This window comes from Emydura macquarii, unplaced genomic scaffold, assembly GCF_026122565.2.
Source record: "Emydura macquarii macquarii isolate MOO-44397 ecotype Brisbane River unplaced genomic scaffold, CSIRO-AGI_Emac_v2 contig_3390, whole genome shotgun sequence".
NCBI lineage: Eukaryota > Metazoa > Chordata > Testudines > Chelidae > Emydura > Emydura macquarii.
Genome location: NW_027133527.1, coordinates 4,651,773 through 4,671,511, shown reverse-complemented (window position 1 = coordinate 4,671,511; position 19,739 = coordinate 4,651,773). Strand labels below are relative to the sequence as shown.

General features: G+C 48.8%; 2 protein-coding genes across 2 annotated transcripts in view; one reads left to right on the top strand and one right to left on the bottom strand.

Moving 5' to 3' along the window:
- Positions 1-6,102: 6,102 nt before the first annotated feature.
- RPUSD1 (RNA pseudouridine synthase domain containing 1) lies at positions 6,103-13,215 on the bottom strand. The gene is made up of 5 exons (XM_067534264.1): positions 13,034-13,215; positions 11,833-11,956; positions 10,899-11,001; positions 10,675-10,776; positions 6,103-10,179 (listed from the first exon to the last, which is right to left on the bottom strand). The coding sequence occupies exons 1-5, from the start codon at positions 13,213-13,215 to the stop codon at positions 9,779-9,781; spliced, it is 912 nt and encodes a 303-aa protein (XP_067390365.1). The 3' UTR covers positions 6,103-9,778.
- Positions 13,216-15,049: 1,834 nt separating this feature from the next.
- The window catches only part of CHTF18 (chromosome transmission fidelity factor 18), a 42,464-nt gene continuing 37,774 nt past the window's right edge, over positions 15,050-19,739 (top strand). The window contains exons 1-5 of the mRNA XM_067534254.1: positions 15,050-15,293; positions 16,466-16,741; positions 17,326-17,470; positions 18,224-18,422; positions 18,574-18,663. Coding sequence (XP_067390355.1) covers positions 15,209-15,293; positions 16,466-16,741; positions 17,326-17,470; positions 18,224-18,422; positions 18,574-18,663 — 795 coding nt within the window. The 5' untranslated portion in view covers positions 15,050-15,208. The remainder of the gene's footprint in view (positions 15,294-16,465; positions 16,742-17,325; positions 17,471-18,223; positions 18,423-18,573; positions 18,664-19,739) is intronic.

Genomic DNA, 19,739 nt, shown 5'->3' with positions numbered 1-19,739 from the left:
TGAAAATGCAGGTGCAGTTCAAAAGGCCTATGAAATGGGATGGTTTGTAAAGCTGAGGACTGGCTAGAGGCAATAGCAATTGTACAGACAGGGCACTTACCCCACCCCTGGCCCTAGCCCAGGCACCCTGAGCTGTCATCCTTTGTTACCAGCGCATCACTGGGTGTCTCCTGTTCAGGAAGCGTTACAAACAACAAATGATTATAAATAGAAAACGGTTGGGGGTGTGGTGGGGGGGGGGGGGCACGAGCCTCTCCCAGGGTCTGACCAATGGAATGAGCTGACCCATCCTCCGCCAGATAAAGCTAAAAAAGGGGATTACAGCTGAAATACAGAAGCTGAGGAAGGGGAGTGGAAGAGAAGAATGCCAATCCCTCACTCAGGGCAGCCCACACCCCCAGGGGTTTGTTTGGATCACAGTCCCTCAAGAGTCTATGTTCCTTGCAGGTCCAGCTGCAAATTCATCACGTTAAAGAGGAAAATTACTTTTGGAGGGCGGCACATTTTGCTGCAGCCTGATGGAGAACATGTCTCAGTAAAACAACCCATTGATAAAATATAATCATAATTATTATAATAACGAGCCAGACCCGGCGGTTCAATAGATTCATAGACCCCAAGGCCAGGCGGCACCACAGTGATCATCTACGAGTCTCACCTCCGGCATAACACAGGCCACAGACCTTCCCCGAAATAATTCCCAGTGCAGAGCTTTTAGGAAAGCATCCAAGCTTGATTTCAAAATGGTCAGCGATGGCAAAACCACCACAATACTTGTCTAATTGTTCCAAGAGTTCATTATTCTCACCGTTAAATTGTACACCTTATTTCCAGTCTGAATTTGTCTAGGTTCAACTCCCAGCCATTGGATTGCGCTAGACCTTTCTCTGTTAGAGTGAAGAGCCCATTACTGAATATCTGTTCCCCATGTAGGTACTTATAGATTGTAATCAAGTCACCCCTTAATTTTCTCTTTGCCCTTAGGTTTACTCAGGCAAAACTCCCATTGAAGACAATGCGTTTAGCCCAGCAGTACTAACAACGATGAATAAGAAAGTGGTAATAATGACTCTTCCTAGACACTGAGTTTGGCAGACTTCTACTGAGGGGTGATATGGTTGGGTTCATACTTGTGAGGGGCCGCTGGCTCGTTTTAGCCATAGAGAACTGAAGGGTGAGTCACAATATCCTCCCGTGTTGTTTTTGGTGGCATCACCCTGTGTAAACAGTGTGTGGGCAGCAGACATCAGTTCTTCAGCTGGTGGAAAGTGGAATAGCTGCACCCAAGTCCTGAGGATCTGGTCCCATAATTCCAGCGCTATTTGCAAATGGAATCAAAAGCAGTGGAAACAGGAGGTGCGCACATCTCCTTCGCAGCCTTCACTTGAATCCCCTGCTTCTCAAACTTCTGGGTGCTTTCTTCATAACGGCAAGAGTTGAACCAGAGCCTTTAATTGAATTACTGCAGCTCCAACTGACAAGCTTAATTCCAGCTCCACCAAAATAGGGACTTTCTGCCCACCACTAGCTCTGTCTTCTGGAAGCTTAAGGGAGAGCTCCATGTCTTTATCAACTCCTGTGCATGTTATCTGGGGAAGAATCACTTTATGGGGATTCGAAGACCCCAAGAACCTGCTACCCACAGCTAACGGGGTTCCCCAAGTAGCATGGGCTTGTGCTGAGAGTCCCACTGCCCTCTGCCTCTGCTCCTCTCCGCATAGGGTGAGTATGTCCTATCCCCAGCCAACCTGAGCCGGAAGAGTCACTTCTACGTTTGGGTCTTACATTAGACTCCACATGTGGGCCTGGTTTTTATTGATAGTAAGGGCCAGGTGTTCCAGATCTGGTTTCCTCTTTTCATCTCTCTTACTGGAAAGGATGAGTAGGTGATTATTTCAGCTCTGCCTCTCTCATTACCAGACAGCTCCTAGCAGAGACCACGCTCTGTGCCTCCAAGGCAGAATTCCTAACAAAGCCCCATTAAGCCAGAAGGTGCTGCACTCATGGTTCTTGTCTGTCTGCTGAGTGACTCCCAGGCAACGGACATCAAACCTGCACAACTGGTTCCCCCAAAGCAGCATGTTAGTCAATACTGGCATTTCAGTTTCTGGTTTCTATTTTAGAATGATCTCCTGTAAAGATAGCTAGCTGCCTAGCAGAATGACTAGGCTACAGAAACCTGTTTGATGTGTTGTTATCTACAGAAAAAGGCCTTCGACTGCCTGAGGCTTGCAACCCGAGGTCAGATCTAATATTGGGAACGAGAACACAATGTGAGCACCTGGACAGCTCATTGCTGACTGAGCAGACCTCAGTCAGCGTAAACACAGCAGTCTTAGCGAGGAAACATTGGTGATGCTATGTGCATTATTAGCCGAATGCTGACGATGAGTGCCCCTTACGCATGTCAATGGGGAAATGGGGAAAGGCAAGTGGAGGGTGAAAATGGAAAGGAAGAGTGCGGGAGGGGAAATAGAAAATGTGATCAATCCTCCAAAGAGCTTGGGTTTGGAATGTAGGGAAAAGTTTTGGGACCGGTTCCTATTTCATCCCAGCTGTTTCTCCTGCTCTGTGTTAGAAGATGCCGAAGCAAGACTTCCACCACAAAGTGGCATGTGAAACCTGCCAGACCCCTGAGCAATATGCCTTAAACTCAGGAAACTACACACATGATTGCCACTCCCCCCTGAATAATGACCCTGGGATGTACCAAAAGCATTACGCATGAAAAGGGGTATTATGAATAACATTCCTGTTGGCAATTTCCTCCCTGAACTATCAGAACATAAGTAAAGCTAATATCTCACCTCTCTGTCTATCTACTTGTGGCATTTCCAGTGTCCCAGTCACCACATCTATGCCCCCAAGAGATGGTTAATATGTTTACATCAAAAGCTACATGTCTCTCTCTTTGGTTTGGCTCAGGAGAATAATAAAATGCTGGGTATTGTCAATGGGGCATTTCGGCCTACAGTGAAATCAGTTTTTTTACAGTAAAAATACTAAAGATTATTAGTGAAAGAGGGCATCATCCTTCAGGTGAGGTGAATGCACAGAGAGGGCTCGTCATTGAGGAATGTCATTGCACGTGTAACAAATCCAGAGATAAGTACCAGTAGGTACTTATCAAGGAGATGTGGGCGGGTGGACTCTTCTGAGATGCCCCAGTACGGTGAGTGCCATCTATGTAGCAGGTTACTAAACAAGGACCAATTGGTCCACTGCTGTAACTCCATTGACTTCAGCAGAGTTACACCGGCAGGGAATTTAGCCCACAGGGTTTAGAGCTATGGCCTGTTCCTGCCTGGGAAAGGCAGGTGTGCGAAAGGGTTGAGCTGTAGAAGTTGGAGATGGAAAAGGCGCCTGTAGGCAGGGATAAGTAAATAACTCAGAGCGGACAACCGATACGTCAAATGTCATCTCCTTCTCCAGGTTCTAATCGCGGTTCGGACATTTCGGTTCTAATCCCAGGTCGGACCTGCTACTTGTAGCACTTAGTTTCTCTGAGGGTCGTTTTCCCCACAGTAAAAAGGGGGACTGTTATTTGACGGCTTCACAGAGGTGTTGAGAGGCTTGACTCAATCATGTGTATAAAGTTCTAGGTAAGGGCAAATTATTCAGAAAGCTAGGCAGTGACAGCAGTAAGAACAGGACTTAGGAGTTCCGGGCTCCAAGGCGTATGCTCTGAGTCTAGGGAGACAAACACCTTCTCCTCCTCTTCCTCCTCCTCATGGAAGTCACATTCACATTCCTCGTTGAAATATCGCATCAAGGCAGCCTCATGCTTTTTCACGTCCCTGAGAAAAATTTTGAGTCTCTTGTAATTTCACCAGCCCCCTGCCCCCTCCGATAATATATATAGATATAGGGTAAAGATTCCATGAAATCAACTGGTGAGAAGTTCCACAGATGGCCCCCAAAGGGACTGGTAGCAGGATATGAGGCCTTTCATCTATTGGTGTCTGGTTCACCCCCCCCAAACATGACTGCGAGCTGTTCATAACACCCTGCTGACATCTGACTGTCCTTCGGCCGCCTGTGTGAAACGAACCGGGGAAGTCTCAGTCCAGTGTCTAAGGGACATGTTGTCAAGGTCACTAAAAGCCCCGGCATAATTTGTCCCCCAAGCTGACAGGATCAGCAAAGAGGCCAAAGACTGACCCGCTCCCAAGCCTTAGCCCCTCTTCTCATTCAATTAAAAACAAGAGCCAGTTTTTAAAGGCAGAGGGGATGTGCGAGTCGATCATCATCCAGTGATGGGGGGCGGTGAGAGTCTGAACTGTATTGTGAGCACGAGGTCCAACGTCAGGCCCTCAAAGAAACCGAAAATCACAGCTGGCCTCTTTACACCCAGTGCTTCCCATCCAGCGGGGTGGTGGGAAGGCAATGCACTGGCGTCTTCACTCTAACTGCTTAGGGCCATTTTTCTCCTCCTTTAGCGCCTTGTCTGGCTTTTTCTTATCACCGTTTGCTAAAAGCTCTTTAATGATGAAGCCCCTTTGTCCATCTTCCGCCCTCAAGTCACCGCTGACCGCGGGGGGGGGGCCTTCGAAAGCTGAGCACCTGCAGCTGGCATTAGTGGGATTTCCCTCGCATGACTCATTTGACCGAAAGCCTGTGTTTTCACAGCAGGTTTGCCGGGTTGGTGCCAGCAAATGGGAGGGTCAAGACATTCCAGCCTGGCCAGTATGTGCTCATTCCTTAAAGCCCCTCCTGGCTTGTCCGGCCTTCCTTGACAATGCCAAGGATTGCTCTGCCTCCCCCAGTCACTAGGCTAAAGACTGCCCTGCAGCCTGCTGCACAGGGTTTAATCAAGGACCCACGCAGGGGGGCTGAATCTCCCGCCACTTCCCGCTGTAACCCCCACTGGCATCAAAAGCGGGCTTTGAAACCACCCGCGGGAACCTCGGTTTGAACCTGCTTCGGCTGCTGGTGGTCGACGGTATTCGCAGCCGAGCCAGTCAGCGATTGGCTCAAGCGCAGACAGGCCAAGCCCTTGCCTGGAGGGAGCTAGAGAACAAGGAGGGACCCACAGCTGCAAAGAGGAAGGAAAGGAAAGGTCGGGCTCGGACTGCTGAGGTCACATTTCAGGCATTCGGAGTGTCAGGAGCGGCCCGGGCGATGCAATGCAGTGGGGGTGGCGTGCAGAGAGACAGAACATTCCTGCTGCCCCCTCACGCTCAGCAAGGGGCCGACCCTCCGCTCTGACGCACGGAACTAGCAGCTCAGACGCACGGCGACTCATCCGGGCTCGCGTCTGGACAAGGGGAATGTGAAGTCTGAGGAGCCAGGCGCTCCATCCAGCTCCACCGCTAAAGAACCCATGAAGCTCTGGAGCGGGGGGGCAGGAGAGCATGTTCCTTCCCCACCTGTCATTGGCCTGAGTCCAGTTTAGGCCAGTCACAAAGACAGTCAAACGTCTCACTCTGTGGACATGCTATGGGGGTCTCTGATTTCAGCAAGTGCGTGTGGAGTGGGCGTGTGGAGGGCTGGATTTAGGCCAGGAATGCTGGTAAAGGAATAACTTCCAGCCCCCTACTAGAGACGAGCATGGGGCTGCAATCAACAAAGTACCACTTTGAAGTGTGCTTCATTCTTAGTTTTCCCGCCAGGATCGCCACAGAGGAAATGGTCCTATCGCCCTAACGTACTTGTCTGACCCTCGTCGCCGCAGTAGCTGGGGGCCGCCCAATTTTAATGAAAGTATCCTCACCACACCCCTGTAAGGAATGGTGGTACTGCTACTCCTCAGGTGGGGAACTGAGTCACAGCGAGACAGCGTGACTGACCCCAAGCTCACACAGGAAGTCAATGGTGAAGCAGGGAATTGGACCCAGTTCTTCCAAGTCTCAGGCTGTCCTACACACTGGACCATCCTGGGTGTTCTACAGAGGCTCTTCCTTTAGCAAAGAAAAGGAAACTTGTTTAGTAGTTCACAGAACGGAGATAATTCCTCATCAGGTTACCGGGAGGAGCAATGCAGAAAGTTCTGCCTTAATTTAAGGGGCAAAGGACATCGGCTACTTATTTTTTAATATGACAGCATCCCTTTCATGCGACACCCCGTTTGTGTGAGTTAAACAGACCATTGGTACAAACACGGGGCACACTTAATGGTTTATTACAGTGATGTCCACAAATGCATAACAACACACAACAGGGATTATCCTGAGGTTTACAAAATGTCACAAAACACACCCACAGAAACAACCAACACCACATTATAAATATATAAATAGATCAACTTCAGGCTCCTCGCAAATAACCCAACGGAAGTAATCATCAAATTTCTACCACATGATAAATACAGATGATGATGTACATTAGAACAAACACTGTACAATGGTGGCCAAGGGTGGAAGCCGTGTGAAACTGTTACTGCAAAATACATTTCTCAATCCACAATTCATAAAAGTTCAGGAAAAATATATTCATTTCTGATTCCTGCAACATTGGATAAAAGTGCAATACATTAAAGCCTAAACCTTCCAAGGTGTGCAGAGCAGACAGGGGATGCCGTGGTCTTTCCACCAACATTTGGTCCACAGGGCTCTGGATGGAATGTTTTCAAGACTTTAAACATTTGGGACAAGCTTTGTCGGTCAACCGGTGAACAAACACTCGGGTGCGCTCACCTGACCAGTGAGGTTGCCCGTACAATGGCTGAATTTCCTCTGTGCATGTATGTGTGTGGGAGAGCGTGAGTTCTGGGTCATCACAGCTAAGATGAATTGAGATCTTCAGGGCCAACAGGCCGTCACCCTCCAACGTGAGCCAAATGCGAGCCCACCACACGCCCTGAGGCTGAGCTGGTTGAATCTACGCTGAGCATATCTCAGCTGGAAGACACTTTCTATAACTCTCACAGGGTACAATTCACCCCCTGCACAAGGCCCTTGTTCAGAGTGTAAGTATTGCCTAGGACTTTGTGTCTGGTCTCTCCACTCCACTGAATTTCACCCAGAGTTTCTCATCCTTGGTCCTCTACTTCCACAAATATTTTGCCCCTCTCCAAATAGGTAGCTAACGTTAGCCAGCATAGCAGCAGTATGTGACCTCCAGCCCGCGATGCTGATAATCAGGACTGTCCTCAGCCAATACTAATGCTATCCCGTGAGTTGCTTCTCAAGATTATGACTCTTTCAATCCTGCTGCAGCCAACTGATGCCACGTCATGGCCTTTGACTAACACAGTCTCCAGCAGTCTCCAGACCAGAAAGATATGTTCCCTACTGGGTGGGGCTCTGCCTGCCTGCAAAGTACCAGCAGCTGAACTAGGATGCTCACTGGGGAGGTTTCGAATACTAAAGCAAACCAAGCTCGAGTCTCTGCTTTCTGTAGCTGCTAAAATTAGCCGAACGCTTTGCTCCCAACTAATGTCCCTCAGGGTCGATTCACATCCATTGACCAGCTGATCGCTGCTTCAGGTACTAGTGGGGATAGTGTAGGGAACAGCCATGAAAAATAATGACCCACCAGGTGTTATCTGGCCTTACCTGCCTGCACCAAATATCAAGCCATCAAGTGGCAAAGAGGAAGATTCCCCTATCAGTGCATCAGAAGCTCTGATGATGAACTGTTATCTCAAGGACCCATTTGATGCAAATCCATACACTTACTGGAAGCTGCAGAAACACACATATACTATCCTATACTGAGGACGTATCAAATAGCATCCATGGAAGTAGGTGACCACAGCTATTCTGAGGGGCAAAAATACAAGCCTGCGGCAAAAATCAACTGTGATTTAAGTGACCCAACAGAACTTTGACGTTTCCATGTCCCATGGATAACGATGGAGTTCTTGTCATCTCTCCCAGTGGAAATATTTGTCATCTGGAGCTACAGACAGGTGGATTTTCTTAATTATGCCCGTGTGCATTGTTAGAGAGACAAGGTGGGTGAAGTAATATCTTTTACTCTGACCTGAAGAAGAGCTCTGTGGAAGCTCAAAAGCTTGTCTCTTTCACCAACAGAAGCTGGTCCAATAACAGATATGACCTCACGCTCCTTGCCCTCCTAATGTCCTGGGACCAACACAGCTACAACAACACTTCAAACAGCGTGTACTGGCAGATGTACAACAGGCTGAGGATTAAGGGGCCCTAAAGGCGTGCACTGATGTGACAGCTCAGTGCTTAGATCCTAAGGTGACTGGTGCGCTATAAATACCTAAAATAGACAGGTCACATAGATCTGAATGGGCTATCATGGTTTATTGTCTCAATAATCTATGGTCTCTCTCACATAATTCCATTACAGTTTTATTCCATGATTTTCAAACTACCGTTAAAAGCAGAAGAAGAAAATTAAGACACAAAAAAAGCTAGTGTGGCAACAACGAAGGTTTGAATTAGATTGGCAAAGCAAGGAAATTCTCAGTTAAGGCTTCCCCTCGACTCTTGACTCTCCCAAAACAAGGACATGGAGTTCCAGCTTTAAATCAGAGTTCCTTTGCTATCATTTGTTTGCATCTGCCCCTTAACTTTCCTTCAGTTCTGGGTGTTTTTCCTCTATTCCCACTGCTGAAGTCTTAAGACAATTTAAATAAATGGTCTGATACCAGAGACTGCATATGACACCATCTAGTGATGAAAGCCAGGCAGTGCTTGTCATAGGCATTAGGAGAACAAGGTGATCATCATTAATTTACTTTGGGTCGTGTTCTTCTGCTGAGAATTGCCTGAAACGCCCATTTGTAGTCTTAGCAGGAGTTACATGTGCCTCTCAAGGCAACAGCAGGCTCTTAGAAAAGGAGCATAGAAGTAAAGGGTGTAATAAAATATCACTACCTGTAGGAAAAAATTCTGGGGTCTTGGATATTTTTAATCTGCTACTAGTGTCAATGTATTAGAAATGGGATGTTACAAAAATCTGAGACCGACAGCATTGTAGAACTGCTAAAAGACGGTATTCCATGTCAAATTTCCATATAAAGTTTAAAATTAATTAGTACTCATCAAATTAAAAACCTTTTAAAAATACAAATAGTTTAAATGCACCAATGACAATGGCCGGGGCAGACTTGGAAAAGTGAGTGAGGCCCACACCCCATTTAGAGGACCTGCCCAGCAGCTCTGTTTAGCTTTATCATGATTTAATGGCAAAGCATGTGGCTGGTTGACGTGGTTCTCGTCCTTTTAACCTGATCAATGAAAATGCTGCATGATACTTCTTCATACCCTGCCCTGGAAGACAGCAATAGCTAATAGGACTCGGTGAGTGCATATGATCACTCAGTAGGTGGGAATGGGGAAGTGACAGCAGATCCAAAGACTCCACGCAGAAAGGCATACGGTCCACACTTCCTCTCCTCCATCACTGATTCCCTTTAAATATACCATATCTTGGCAATGTTTTAGTACCACAGGTATGAAGGAAGCGCCACCGTTCTCTGCACTAGCTCCATAATTGGATCAGCTCTGCTGATGCCCACGCAGGAGTTTAGCACTAATACAAAGGTGCCGGCCGCCGGGGCATCTGCCTCTTTTCCGATACGGTGCGCGACATTCCAACCCCGTAGCTGAGTCGCAGAACAAGGGGAAGTGTATCCGGTGGCAGGACTCGTTAAAAACAAAATCCTGCTTGGTGCGAAAACAAGTCAAACGTCAGTCCTGGAAATGAACCCGTGGTGGATTCATTCTAAGATAGCTCGGCATAAAAAAGTGCAGACGTGGAGGCGGCGTTAGGTCCAGGGGGTGGGGGGCAGAGTGTCTTGTTAGGTGCCACAGTGATAAAATGGAATACTGGGTTTGAAACGCAGAGCACTAGGCGCAGCTCACTCCAAGCCCCACTCCGCTAACCACTGCTCACACTTGGCTTGTTCTTCCTCCGTCTCCAGGCTCTTGGCTTTGCTCGGCGTCTCCTCTCCTCCGCCACTAAGCAAGGCTTCCCGGTTCCTAGCCTCTTCCTCCGCCCGGATCGTCTTGTCCTTCAGTTCCTGGATCATCTCGTCCAGTCGGTGGACAACGTGGTGAGGGACCCAGTTGCTATCCAGAGAGGTCAGAAAGGGGTCAGGAGCACTCACCTCAATCAGTTCCTTCCCAGTAGGGATCCGCAGGTAGTAGGCATGGAGCATCATTCTGTACGGGTTACTGTCCTTCTTAAAGCTGTAGGTGAAGTCTCCCACGATGGGGTGTCCAGCGGCACTGCAGTGAACGCGGAGCTGGTGGGTCCGGCCTAAATGGGACATGGGAATGAAAGCGTAAGAGGTGCAGGGTTCAAACACTGCTGTTGAATCCTTGGCTCCTGAAGCCCGTGGTACTGGGAAAGAATGCACGGTGCTGTTCAACCTTTGGAGACCTGGACTCAAGACTCAAATGCAGGTCATGACTGACAATGAGGTTGGCTTTCTCTCATCCTAGCCCCTAAAGGGTTCTGGTCCACAGTGTAGACTCAAGTCACAACAGTGGAGATGAGGTCCAGGACTGCAAACGCCAGATGACTGGGGTTTCTCCCTGCAGGACATTCTGCTCCCTCCCTATCGCCATCTGGCCTCTGAGAGACTCTCCGCATTTTATCCTCCTAAATTGAAACTGATGAGACCCTCCTGGCCCCACTATCAGGGTGAGTCAGCAGAACAGCTCTGCATCCTACTCAAGGCCCTACAGCCTGTCTCTCACTAAACTAAGAAACAATTCCATGCTGGGGTTGCCCCCGCCCTCTAACTCTTACCAGTCAGTGGCTGTAGAAGCACTTTAGTTACCGGGTCACCACCGTATGATCCATGCTCAAGGACGCATAGCTCTGACTGGCAAGGCTTTGGATTTTCACAGCCTAGAACAAGATGGGAAATAGGAGTTCAGTCATATCCATCACAGCTGCCAGTCTCACGAGACAAAGAGTCATGGCAACGGTGCAAGGAAAGGACACAAGATCTCATCTATGAGCAGGCTTACCCTCAGTCCCTTCAATACACATCATGTGGGTCATGCCTTCTGTTGTGTTCTTCCCTATAGCATAATGGATCGTCATTCTGCTTTCGTTCACGTGGCCCCTGACCTACAGAAGAGAAGAGAGATAGTTAGTTAGTTAATGGGACAAAAACTCAGTTCAGAACAATTCCGGGTCACTGAAAAAAAACAAAGGCAGAAATAAATAGCAATTTAACAAACCTGGAACCTCCTCCAGGCCCTCAACTCTGGGCCCAACTGTTCCCCCACGAAAACAGAGACTTAACACAAAAAATCATGCTCAGACAGAAGAAGGTAAAGTCTCAGCTCAAAAGAGCTTACAATCTAAGGTGCTGACTCTGCAAATGGCAGTGCGCACGTGGACCACTGCATCTCTGTAGAGCCCATTGGACTCCAATGGTCTATCTTGTGCTGTCAATTTCAGAATCAGAACCTAAGTATCCGATTCCAAACTTCAATGGCTGCAACATCTGGCTGTTCATACAATGCAGAAAACACAGGTCAGATGCATGATTCACACAAAGAACACCCAGTCTCAAAGCAGTACTAATAATCCAGGTATAGACACACTCACATACATATATATATAGATCAAATCTTTGATCAATTTTGATAGAGACTTTTGCTCTAGTGCTTCCTAACATCTTCAGTGCTAATAGTGGGTATCAATAACTACCTCCAGAAACATAAATAGGACTTCTCGTGCTGCCACTGTAAGGAAATGTCCAGGGCTGCCCCTGAATAGCTGTGAGCCAGATGTGCCTTCAGAATCCCAACTCAGAGCAAGAACAGCCCAGAACAAAGTCCCAGTTTATGCACCTCTGAGAGTAACACTGTCATTAAAAGGGCAGGATGCAATGAATGGTGGCCGAAGGGCCTAGGACCATGAGGGAGCCTGTGCAGAGGGGGCGATGCTTACCAGAGCGAGGTAGGCCTTGGTCACCACCCGTTCCTTAAAACATTTGTATGCGCTACCGGCAGCTGCTTTATTGAGAGCAACGCAGAGGGCCCCACTGGTGGAAAAGTCTAGCTGATGGCAAAACCTAGGAGAGACAGAGAGTGCAAGGGAGGGTCAGAAACATCTCTGGGATTCTGAAAAGCCACAGCTGGTTTTTTCACCCATACAGCAGGACTGTGGCAGAATGTTTAAAGGCGGGGCACTAAATATTGGGTGCCTAACTCCCATAGGCTACTTTGAAAATCCCCCCCCGCCCCCTCCAAAGTCTAATCTACAGAGCTGGGGTACACCTAAGCAAAAGCTGGATCTCGGCCCAAGACCGGCACGCAGCAAGAGCTTATAGTTCACATCTGCCCAGCTCTGAAGATGCAAAGTGTTCTGGAAGTACTCAGCATACTATTAAGACAACCCGTTCTTAAAGGGACAGCTGGCACCTTTGAATTTGGTTTTAGTTTCAAATAATCCCAGTTGCTGGTAGAGCATCATTTCAACAGGATGTTTTCTACTTTATTCACGTATACGCATTGTAAGTGCTTTGAATTCTCGGTTGGGTTTTCCCGTAGTGTCTATTTCCGTAGCATCTAGGGCATGTTGCTCAGCGCAGGGTGGAGACTTTCCGCTGACGTCAACGGGATTTCTAATGGCCTAGGAGTCAGCCCACCCGGAGCAGTTTGCAGTCAGGATCTCAGCACTCAAGCCTTTATTCTAAAGGTCATTAGGTACTTAGATTCTGAGCATTTCAGTGGGAGTTAGGCACCTAAATACAGCCGAGGATTTGGCTTCAGTGGATAATTTAGATCCACCAAGCACTGTCTGTGTGTGATGGATTCTGTTCTGTGCCTGACCCAGGTTTCAGGAGTGATTCTAGCTTTACGCTCCCCCTCTTTTCCCTTCTCCTTGCTTTCTTGTCTCCTGTTACAGTGGGCAGGCTTTGGCAAATGGTCACATCCTGCAGCACGTTCTGAAGGTGGCCTGGTCTTGGTTCGGACGAATCTGCTCTGGTAGCTCATTTCAATGTCAATTGCCTTGGACTGTGAATGTTTCATCCCTGGCTCTCTACGTCCTAGGTCTTGCACGCTGCATGTTCCTGGAACATCACAGCAATCTCGGAGAGGGCGTGCATCTATGGCATTGGGATAACCAAGATGAACGGCTCACTTGCCTGAAGCCGTAATATGTGTCTGGGTCTGCCAGCTCGGGGAAACGATACTTCAGTTGGCTCTGCAGGGTCAGCTTCTCATACCACATCTTGCTGTCGATGCGGACATCCCAGTGCTTGTTGACCACAATGAAGTCAGAACTCTGGTACAGGATGGACAAGTTATCAATGCTGCCCGGCTCCATGGCCCTTTGAAGTGAAGTAAGTGGCCAACTTTGGGAGCGTGTGCCTTAAACAAAACAAAGCAGCAAAATGGATCAAACAGAAACTGGACGGGTGTGATGCGCCTCACTCCAGCTGTTGAAAGCTCCACACCTCCCTTCTTCCACCCACTAGATGTGTTTTCTCATAGAAAGACAGCAAGCTCCTTGGGACAGGGTCTGTCTTTTATTGTGTTTATACAGCAGCAGTCACAATGGGACCCTGATTGGGGCACTCCCATAATAAACGATTAAAAACAGTGAGTGGGATATACAACGGTGTGGTGATGTTAATGGATTCCCCACTTCCAGCTACATCCAAAGGGCAGCGAACTCACTCACTTCTTCTCACTAGGCAACACTTAGGAGTTACAATGCATTTGTACAGCTCCTAGCACAAAGGGGTCCTAGTCTGTGGCTGGGGCTCTTAAGTGATATGGCAATACAAATAATTTATAACAGTGAGTGCACCCATCTGACATGGGATTTGCAACTAACACACTTTGGGGTACAGATACACTGTACTTGCTGAACTTCAGACAGGCTCTTCTAGTGGCCATGAGTGAAAGGTGGCTGTCAACTCAGAGTAGGCCCAAAATTTAGACGTAAAGCAAAGCTTCTACCAAACCAACAAAAAATGTTACTATGCCATTAAAAAACATCCATGGGAAATAGTGATTTTGAAATATGTATGTATGTATCTATCCATCCATCCCTGTATTGGCTGAAACTGAAAAACTGCAGCCCTAAAAACTTGAAACAAAAGTGGAAGTGTCTTCATTGATGAAGCTGTGAGCAATGCAAAATAATAACTTGGATTTTTAAAATCCTTTCAGTTATTATAACCTAAGGCTACATCTTTGCACTACAGGACCCATTGGTAACGGTCAGTGTTGTCAGTAATGAAGGTCAAGAACGGTTTGTTTACCATAGATTATTTTAAATTCGACAGCGTGCATTTCATGTCAGAAACGAGTAAACATGCGCTTTGTGCTCCTTCACCTCTGCATCACCTATCAAGTTTTAGATAGAAAATAAAACATCTGCCGTTCAGTCCGACTGACTGGAAATGGGGAAGATTCTATGTGCTCCACCCCTCCAGTGTATAATGCAAGATGGTTCCCTAGACAGATAGTCTCCCATGCTTTATCCTGGATACTTTGAACATGTGTCAAACAAAGAGGCTTCCTCTTCTTCCTTTGGTGACACTCAGCATCCACAGACCTACAGCGGGAGAAGAAAAGGATGGCAGGCCCCAGATGATGGTGGAGGTTGGTACCCACATCCCATTATGACCCACAGGTAACCCCTGCATCCACCACGTCTTCTCACCGAGCCCTCCCAACTGGAGAAGGGCCAGCGGGAGGGGGGAGGAAGGGTGATTAGTGGATGATCAGGACCAGTTAAGGATAACGTGTCGGCAGCAGCCCTCCGCCTGGGCAGTGCACAGGGGGACCGTGGACTGGAGGCAACTCCCCGGGACAGCTGCTCCAGCTGCAAAAGCAAAGGGGTGACAGGCGGTCCCTGCACGAGGGAGAAGTGAGGAAATTCATGCAGTTCCCCCCCACGCCCGCCCACACACACATACACACTCCCCGCCCCTTTCCGCTGGCCCGGGGCTTTGCCCAGCCGCCTCCACCATTCTCCCCCCCACCCGTGGCACCAATGCACGGAGCGGGACCGACCTGCAGCGGCTGCAGGAAAGGCGCTGCGGCCCCGGCTACATTGTATCCAGCCGGGCCGTAGGGCCGCGGCGCGTGAAGGGCGAGGCAGCCAATCAGCGGCTCCGGAGGCGGCTGGATGGAACGTTACCCGGAAGGGCATGCGAGCGGCGCGCGCGCTCGGCGTGTTGTAGTGGGAGTCGCGCTGTGCGCGCGGGGGGAAGCCGGGCCGGCCGGGGAGAGCGCTGCGGCTGCCGGCCGGACCGGTGCAAGCGTGGTGCAGGGCCGGGAGCGGAGCTCGGCTCCCGGACGGCCCCATGGAGGAGCAGGAGCTGTATGGCATCGAAGATGAGTTCGATCAGCAGTTTGCAGACGAGCTGGAGGTGCTGGCTGAGATGGAAGGTGGGTGGCGCTGGATGTCTGCCTGCAAAGGCAGCTGTTGGCGCCCTGGCTGGTTTCTGCAGGGGGCCATAGGAGAGCTTGTCGCTGTGCAGGCTGGAGAGAGTCTAGTGGAGGGCAGTGAAAATGATGTGGGGGCTGGAGCACATGAATGATGAGGAGAGGCTGAGGGAACTGGGCTTGTTTAGTCTGCAGCAGAGAAGAGTGAGGGGGGATTTGATAGCAGCCTTTAGCTACCTGAAAGGGGGTTCCAGGGACGATGGAACTAGGCTGTTCTCATTGGTGGCAGATGAGAGAACAAGGAGCAACGGTCTCAAGCTGCAATGGAGGAGGTCTGGGTTGGATATTAGGAAAACCTTTTTCCCTAGCAGGGTGGTGAAGCACGGGAATGGGTTACCGAGGGAGGTGGTGGAATCTCCATCCTTAGAAGTCTTTAAGGCCTGGCTTGGTAAAGCCCTGGCTGGGATGATTTAGTTGGGGTTGGTCCTGCTTTGAGCAGGGGGGTTGGGCTAGATAACTCCTAGGTCCCTTCCAACCCTAATATTCTGTGATTCTAAGGCAATAACGTTCAGCACTCATGCTTGCACTGGCCTGGAAAGCTCTATGGGGATGTATGGGGCAGGGCCCTCAGGCCTCTGTCAGAGATGAGTTCAGTATAGCAAGGCCGGTGACTGCCTGGTGATCCATCAATCACTTGCTCCAAGATGATCACTTGATCATGATGTGGTGATTTCATAATGTAGTTGTATACATGGTGTTGGGCTGGAATGTTGCCTTTGCTCCCTTCATGCTTTAAACTTGAGTAATCGATAACAATGAATTTTGTCTATGAGGGTTTTATAGGCTAAAAATGTGCATTGTACATTTCTTAATACAGTCCACCAACACTTAGCTTCCATCTCCCTGGGGCAAGCAACCATGTTTAACCTTGCCTGTAACTGGTCTGACCCGGAGCATGGTTTGACTAGCAAATGTAGATGGAATCCCACTGGATTTTCCGAATGAACCTCTTCAAGCTCAGCTGGGCTAAAGGACTTTTCAGACCTTGTTTAGTGCTGTGCATTCTGGCAGGCCAGTGTTATAGTTTGGTTAGACACCAGGTTTACTCATGGCTGCTTCCCTCATGCAGATGGATCACGTCGTACCCGTGGATTGATTTTTTACATCTTTTCCAGATGTCCCATCTCGCCTGCCAGCCCCCAGAATCTCCCAGCACCGAAGCAGAAAGCAGACGTTTGAAGAAGCCATCTCAGCCGGGGATGTGGTTAAGGACTCCGCTGCTGTAAATTGCAAGCCACGCCGGGGAAAGGACTCTCAAAACCAGACAAATGGCGTGGAGAACATTGGGGAGGCTAACCCTAAAAAGCGGCAGCTAGAGTGTGTCCTGCATGTCTCCGAGGAGGAGGAGTGTTTGGAGAACTTGTCCCCTCACCGGCCTCCTTCTGTGCTCAGTACGTTTTGGAAATGCTCTTTGGTCAGCTTTTGTGTTCCCCTTTTTGCCTCCTCTTGGTACTGTTCCCTAAATGTCCTCCGTAGCTGCAGATCCCCGTTGCAGCTCAGGGTATTGCCCAGCTTTTCGTGCATATGTTATAGAGGGTACCGCTGACACCCGTCTCCCAAGCCCGTGTTCATCTTTGGGGCAACTGAAGTTCAGCTCTATGGGCATGAGAAGTCTCAAAGATGGGCACTGAGTAGGCCAGAAATGCATAGCCTTGCACTGAAAAATGTACTGTATGTAATCTCTGTAGTCCAGGAAACATTTGTCCTAGCAGGATGGTTTTGGGAACTCAGATTTCCAGCTTCTGTTCCTGTCTCTCTTGTTGACTCATTGGACAAGTTACTGTGCCTCAGTTTCCCATCTGTTAAACGGGTTGATAATACCCCCCTTGCAAGGGATTCGTGCAACTCTGTTCACTAATGCATAGAAAGTGCATTGCGATCCTTGGCTGGAAGGAGCTGTATTACCTCTTTGTAAATACACTGCTTTTGATCAACGTCATTACCCCCCTCCCCCCATTCCCTTTGTGTCTAACAGCTCCTAAGCCAAAGCGACAAAGGCTTGAAGCGGTTAAGAAGCTGAACTTTGGTGCAGAGGACGACTTGGCCTCTCCTGATTTCTTCCAGGATGACATTACCCCGCCTTCTTCCCCGGGGGACAGCTCCAAACTGCAGAGCCCCAGGTTACTGTTATTTGTGAGGTTATTTTGTCACTGTTGTTATGTTGTGGGAAGGCCCTTGGCAGTCAATAATGTTAAATCTAGGAGCTAAACTGATGCAGTAAATGAAAGGTCTGTGGAAGGCTGGGGTCAGATCTCCATTAAGGTTACAAGAGAAAACTATTTTGGTGGCTTCATCCTGGTCCCTTTTTCCCCACGTCACAGAACTAACCGCACAGGCAGTTTCTGCTCAAGGGAGGCCCAGGGCTGGCCTAGCAGAAGAAGCCTCTCTGTGGAAACTTTTATACCATGCTGATTGCAGTGATATTTGGAGTGCCTCACTTGGGCACGTAGGGTGCCCTAGGTCCGGTTCAGTGGCTTTGACAGGGAGGGAAGAACAGGCCTGCAGTAATGGAAGATGAGGCAGGTCAAGGGTGAGGGTCAGCAGAGTGATGCATGGAGGGACGGCAATACTGAGGCAGCCACTGTGGGGTGAGTAGAATACAAGGTGCTGCAGGCCGGCCTGTAGGAACCTTGACACAGTTGGGTGGAGGGGCCCAGCGCTAGAATAGCTGGGAATGCGTCATGGCAGGCTTTGTTGAGGAGCGTTTTCCTGCCTGTATTTGTTGCCCTTTTCTGGTGACTTAGGAAGGCTCGTGACACTCGATCTGGGGCATATTCGATTCTAATGTTTCCGTTTTGAAGGAAGGTCGGTACGTTGAAGTTACCTTGCTGGACATGTGATTTCATGGGCACTTTCCTTTGCCTGTGTTAAAGGAGTCCAACGTCCCTGAGCCCAGAAAGCCTGGAAGTGAGCGACATGGTTCCATTGCGTGTGACGCCGCCCCCTGAAAAGGACCCAAAACGCGTTCTCAAGCGGCCGCCCATCCTGGAGGACTATGTCAATGTGACTTCTACTGATGGCACCAGAGTCTTCATGGTTCTGAAGGAAGATCACTACAGGACTGGAGTGGAGGTGAGATCTGGCCACTGCAGACTGGGTGGGTTAGATTTGTTCGGTGGCTTCCCATTCAGTGATGGAAGCTGAGTCACTCCAGAGTCTCTTGCTAAGCAAGAAATATGAACCTGTGCTTTGTAAATACTAGTGCACTCTCTGATCTTTACAGCTCCCCGACTCTCTGGGCTGGAATGCACAAAGACCACTTCATTTACTGGGGGTACCTTTTTCCTACCTAAAGGAGCAAGTGTATGAAGAGGTATTGTACCTAATTCCTATTTCTAGCTCTTCCTCTCAGCTAGCGATTGATGTTTCTAAGGTCACGCATCAACGACCTGAATTTTCAAGTGTTTGCCGCTCTCTTTAGGTTTGATACAGCTTAAGCCTCTGTGGTTCCGACTGTAGTTTGTGGAACCGGTGAAAGAAGTAAGCTGTTGGTGTCTCAAGCTGAGCACCCAGCATTAGCAGACACCCCTGAAAATTGAGTTTCTAGATGTTCTAAAGAGTTATCAGCGGCTGTATTTTTCTGATCGGCCACTTGTTTCCCATTTAATGGTAGGAGTTAGAAATGCAATAAGACTGGGGTAGCATTTCCAAAAGAACGTAAGTGACTTAGAGCCAATCTGTGTGCAGAGATTGCACAAGTCCTCTTGGCTTTCAGTGACACTTAGTCTCCTAAATTCCTAAGGCCTGGTCTACACTGCTGGCGAAATTTGGCGGCAGTCGATGGGAGTTACACAAGCTACAGAGAGTTCCTGTCTCCACTGTGCTCCACTGTGCTGCACCGACGGGAAATGCGTAGCCGTCCATGCAGCGCTAGGCTTTGTGGGGAAGTGGTTTTATTAAATCGATTTCCGGATCAATGGAGTGCATCTTCACTGCTGCTCAATTGAACTGGGAAAATTGATCTGATGGTGGCGAATTTGCTGCCGTCAGTGTAGACAGAACCTCTGTCACTTTTGAAAATGGGATGTGGGCTCCTAAATCACTTACATGCTTTTAAAAAAAAGTCACCCCTAGTAAGTTTATTCCCTGTATTATGCTCTCCCAGCTTAAAATGGATCAAGTAATGGGTGAGGTGGCTTCTCCCACTTCCTTTTGGGTCTGTTCAGTTGGACTAACTCTTCTCTCTCCTTTCCCACATGAAATGTTCGGTTTCCATGCACGGCTCTGTATAGATTACCATCAGCAAGGCAGATCCTAAAGGCCATAGTCTTCTTGCAGAACAAGCGCCACATGAATCCATCTCTAGCTAGGTCCTCAATACGGTCTGGCTGGATGTCCAGTCTGTGTCCATCACTGGTGAGCCAAGGTTTCATGGGTCACTTTCACCGC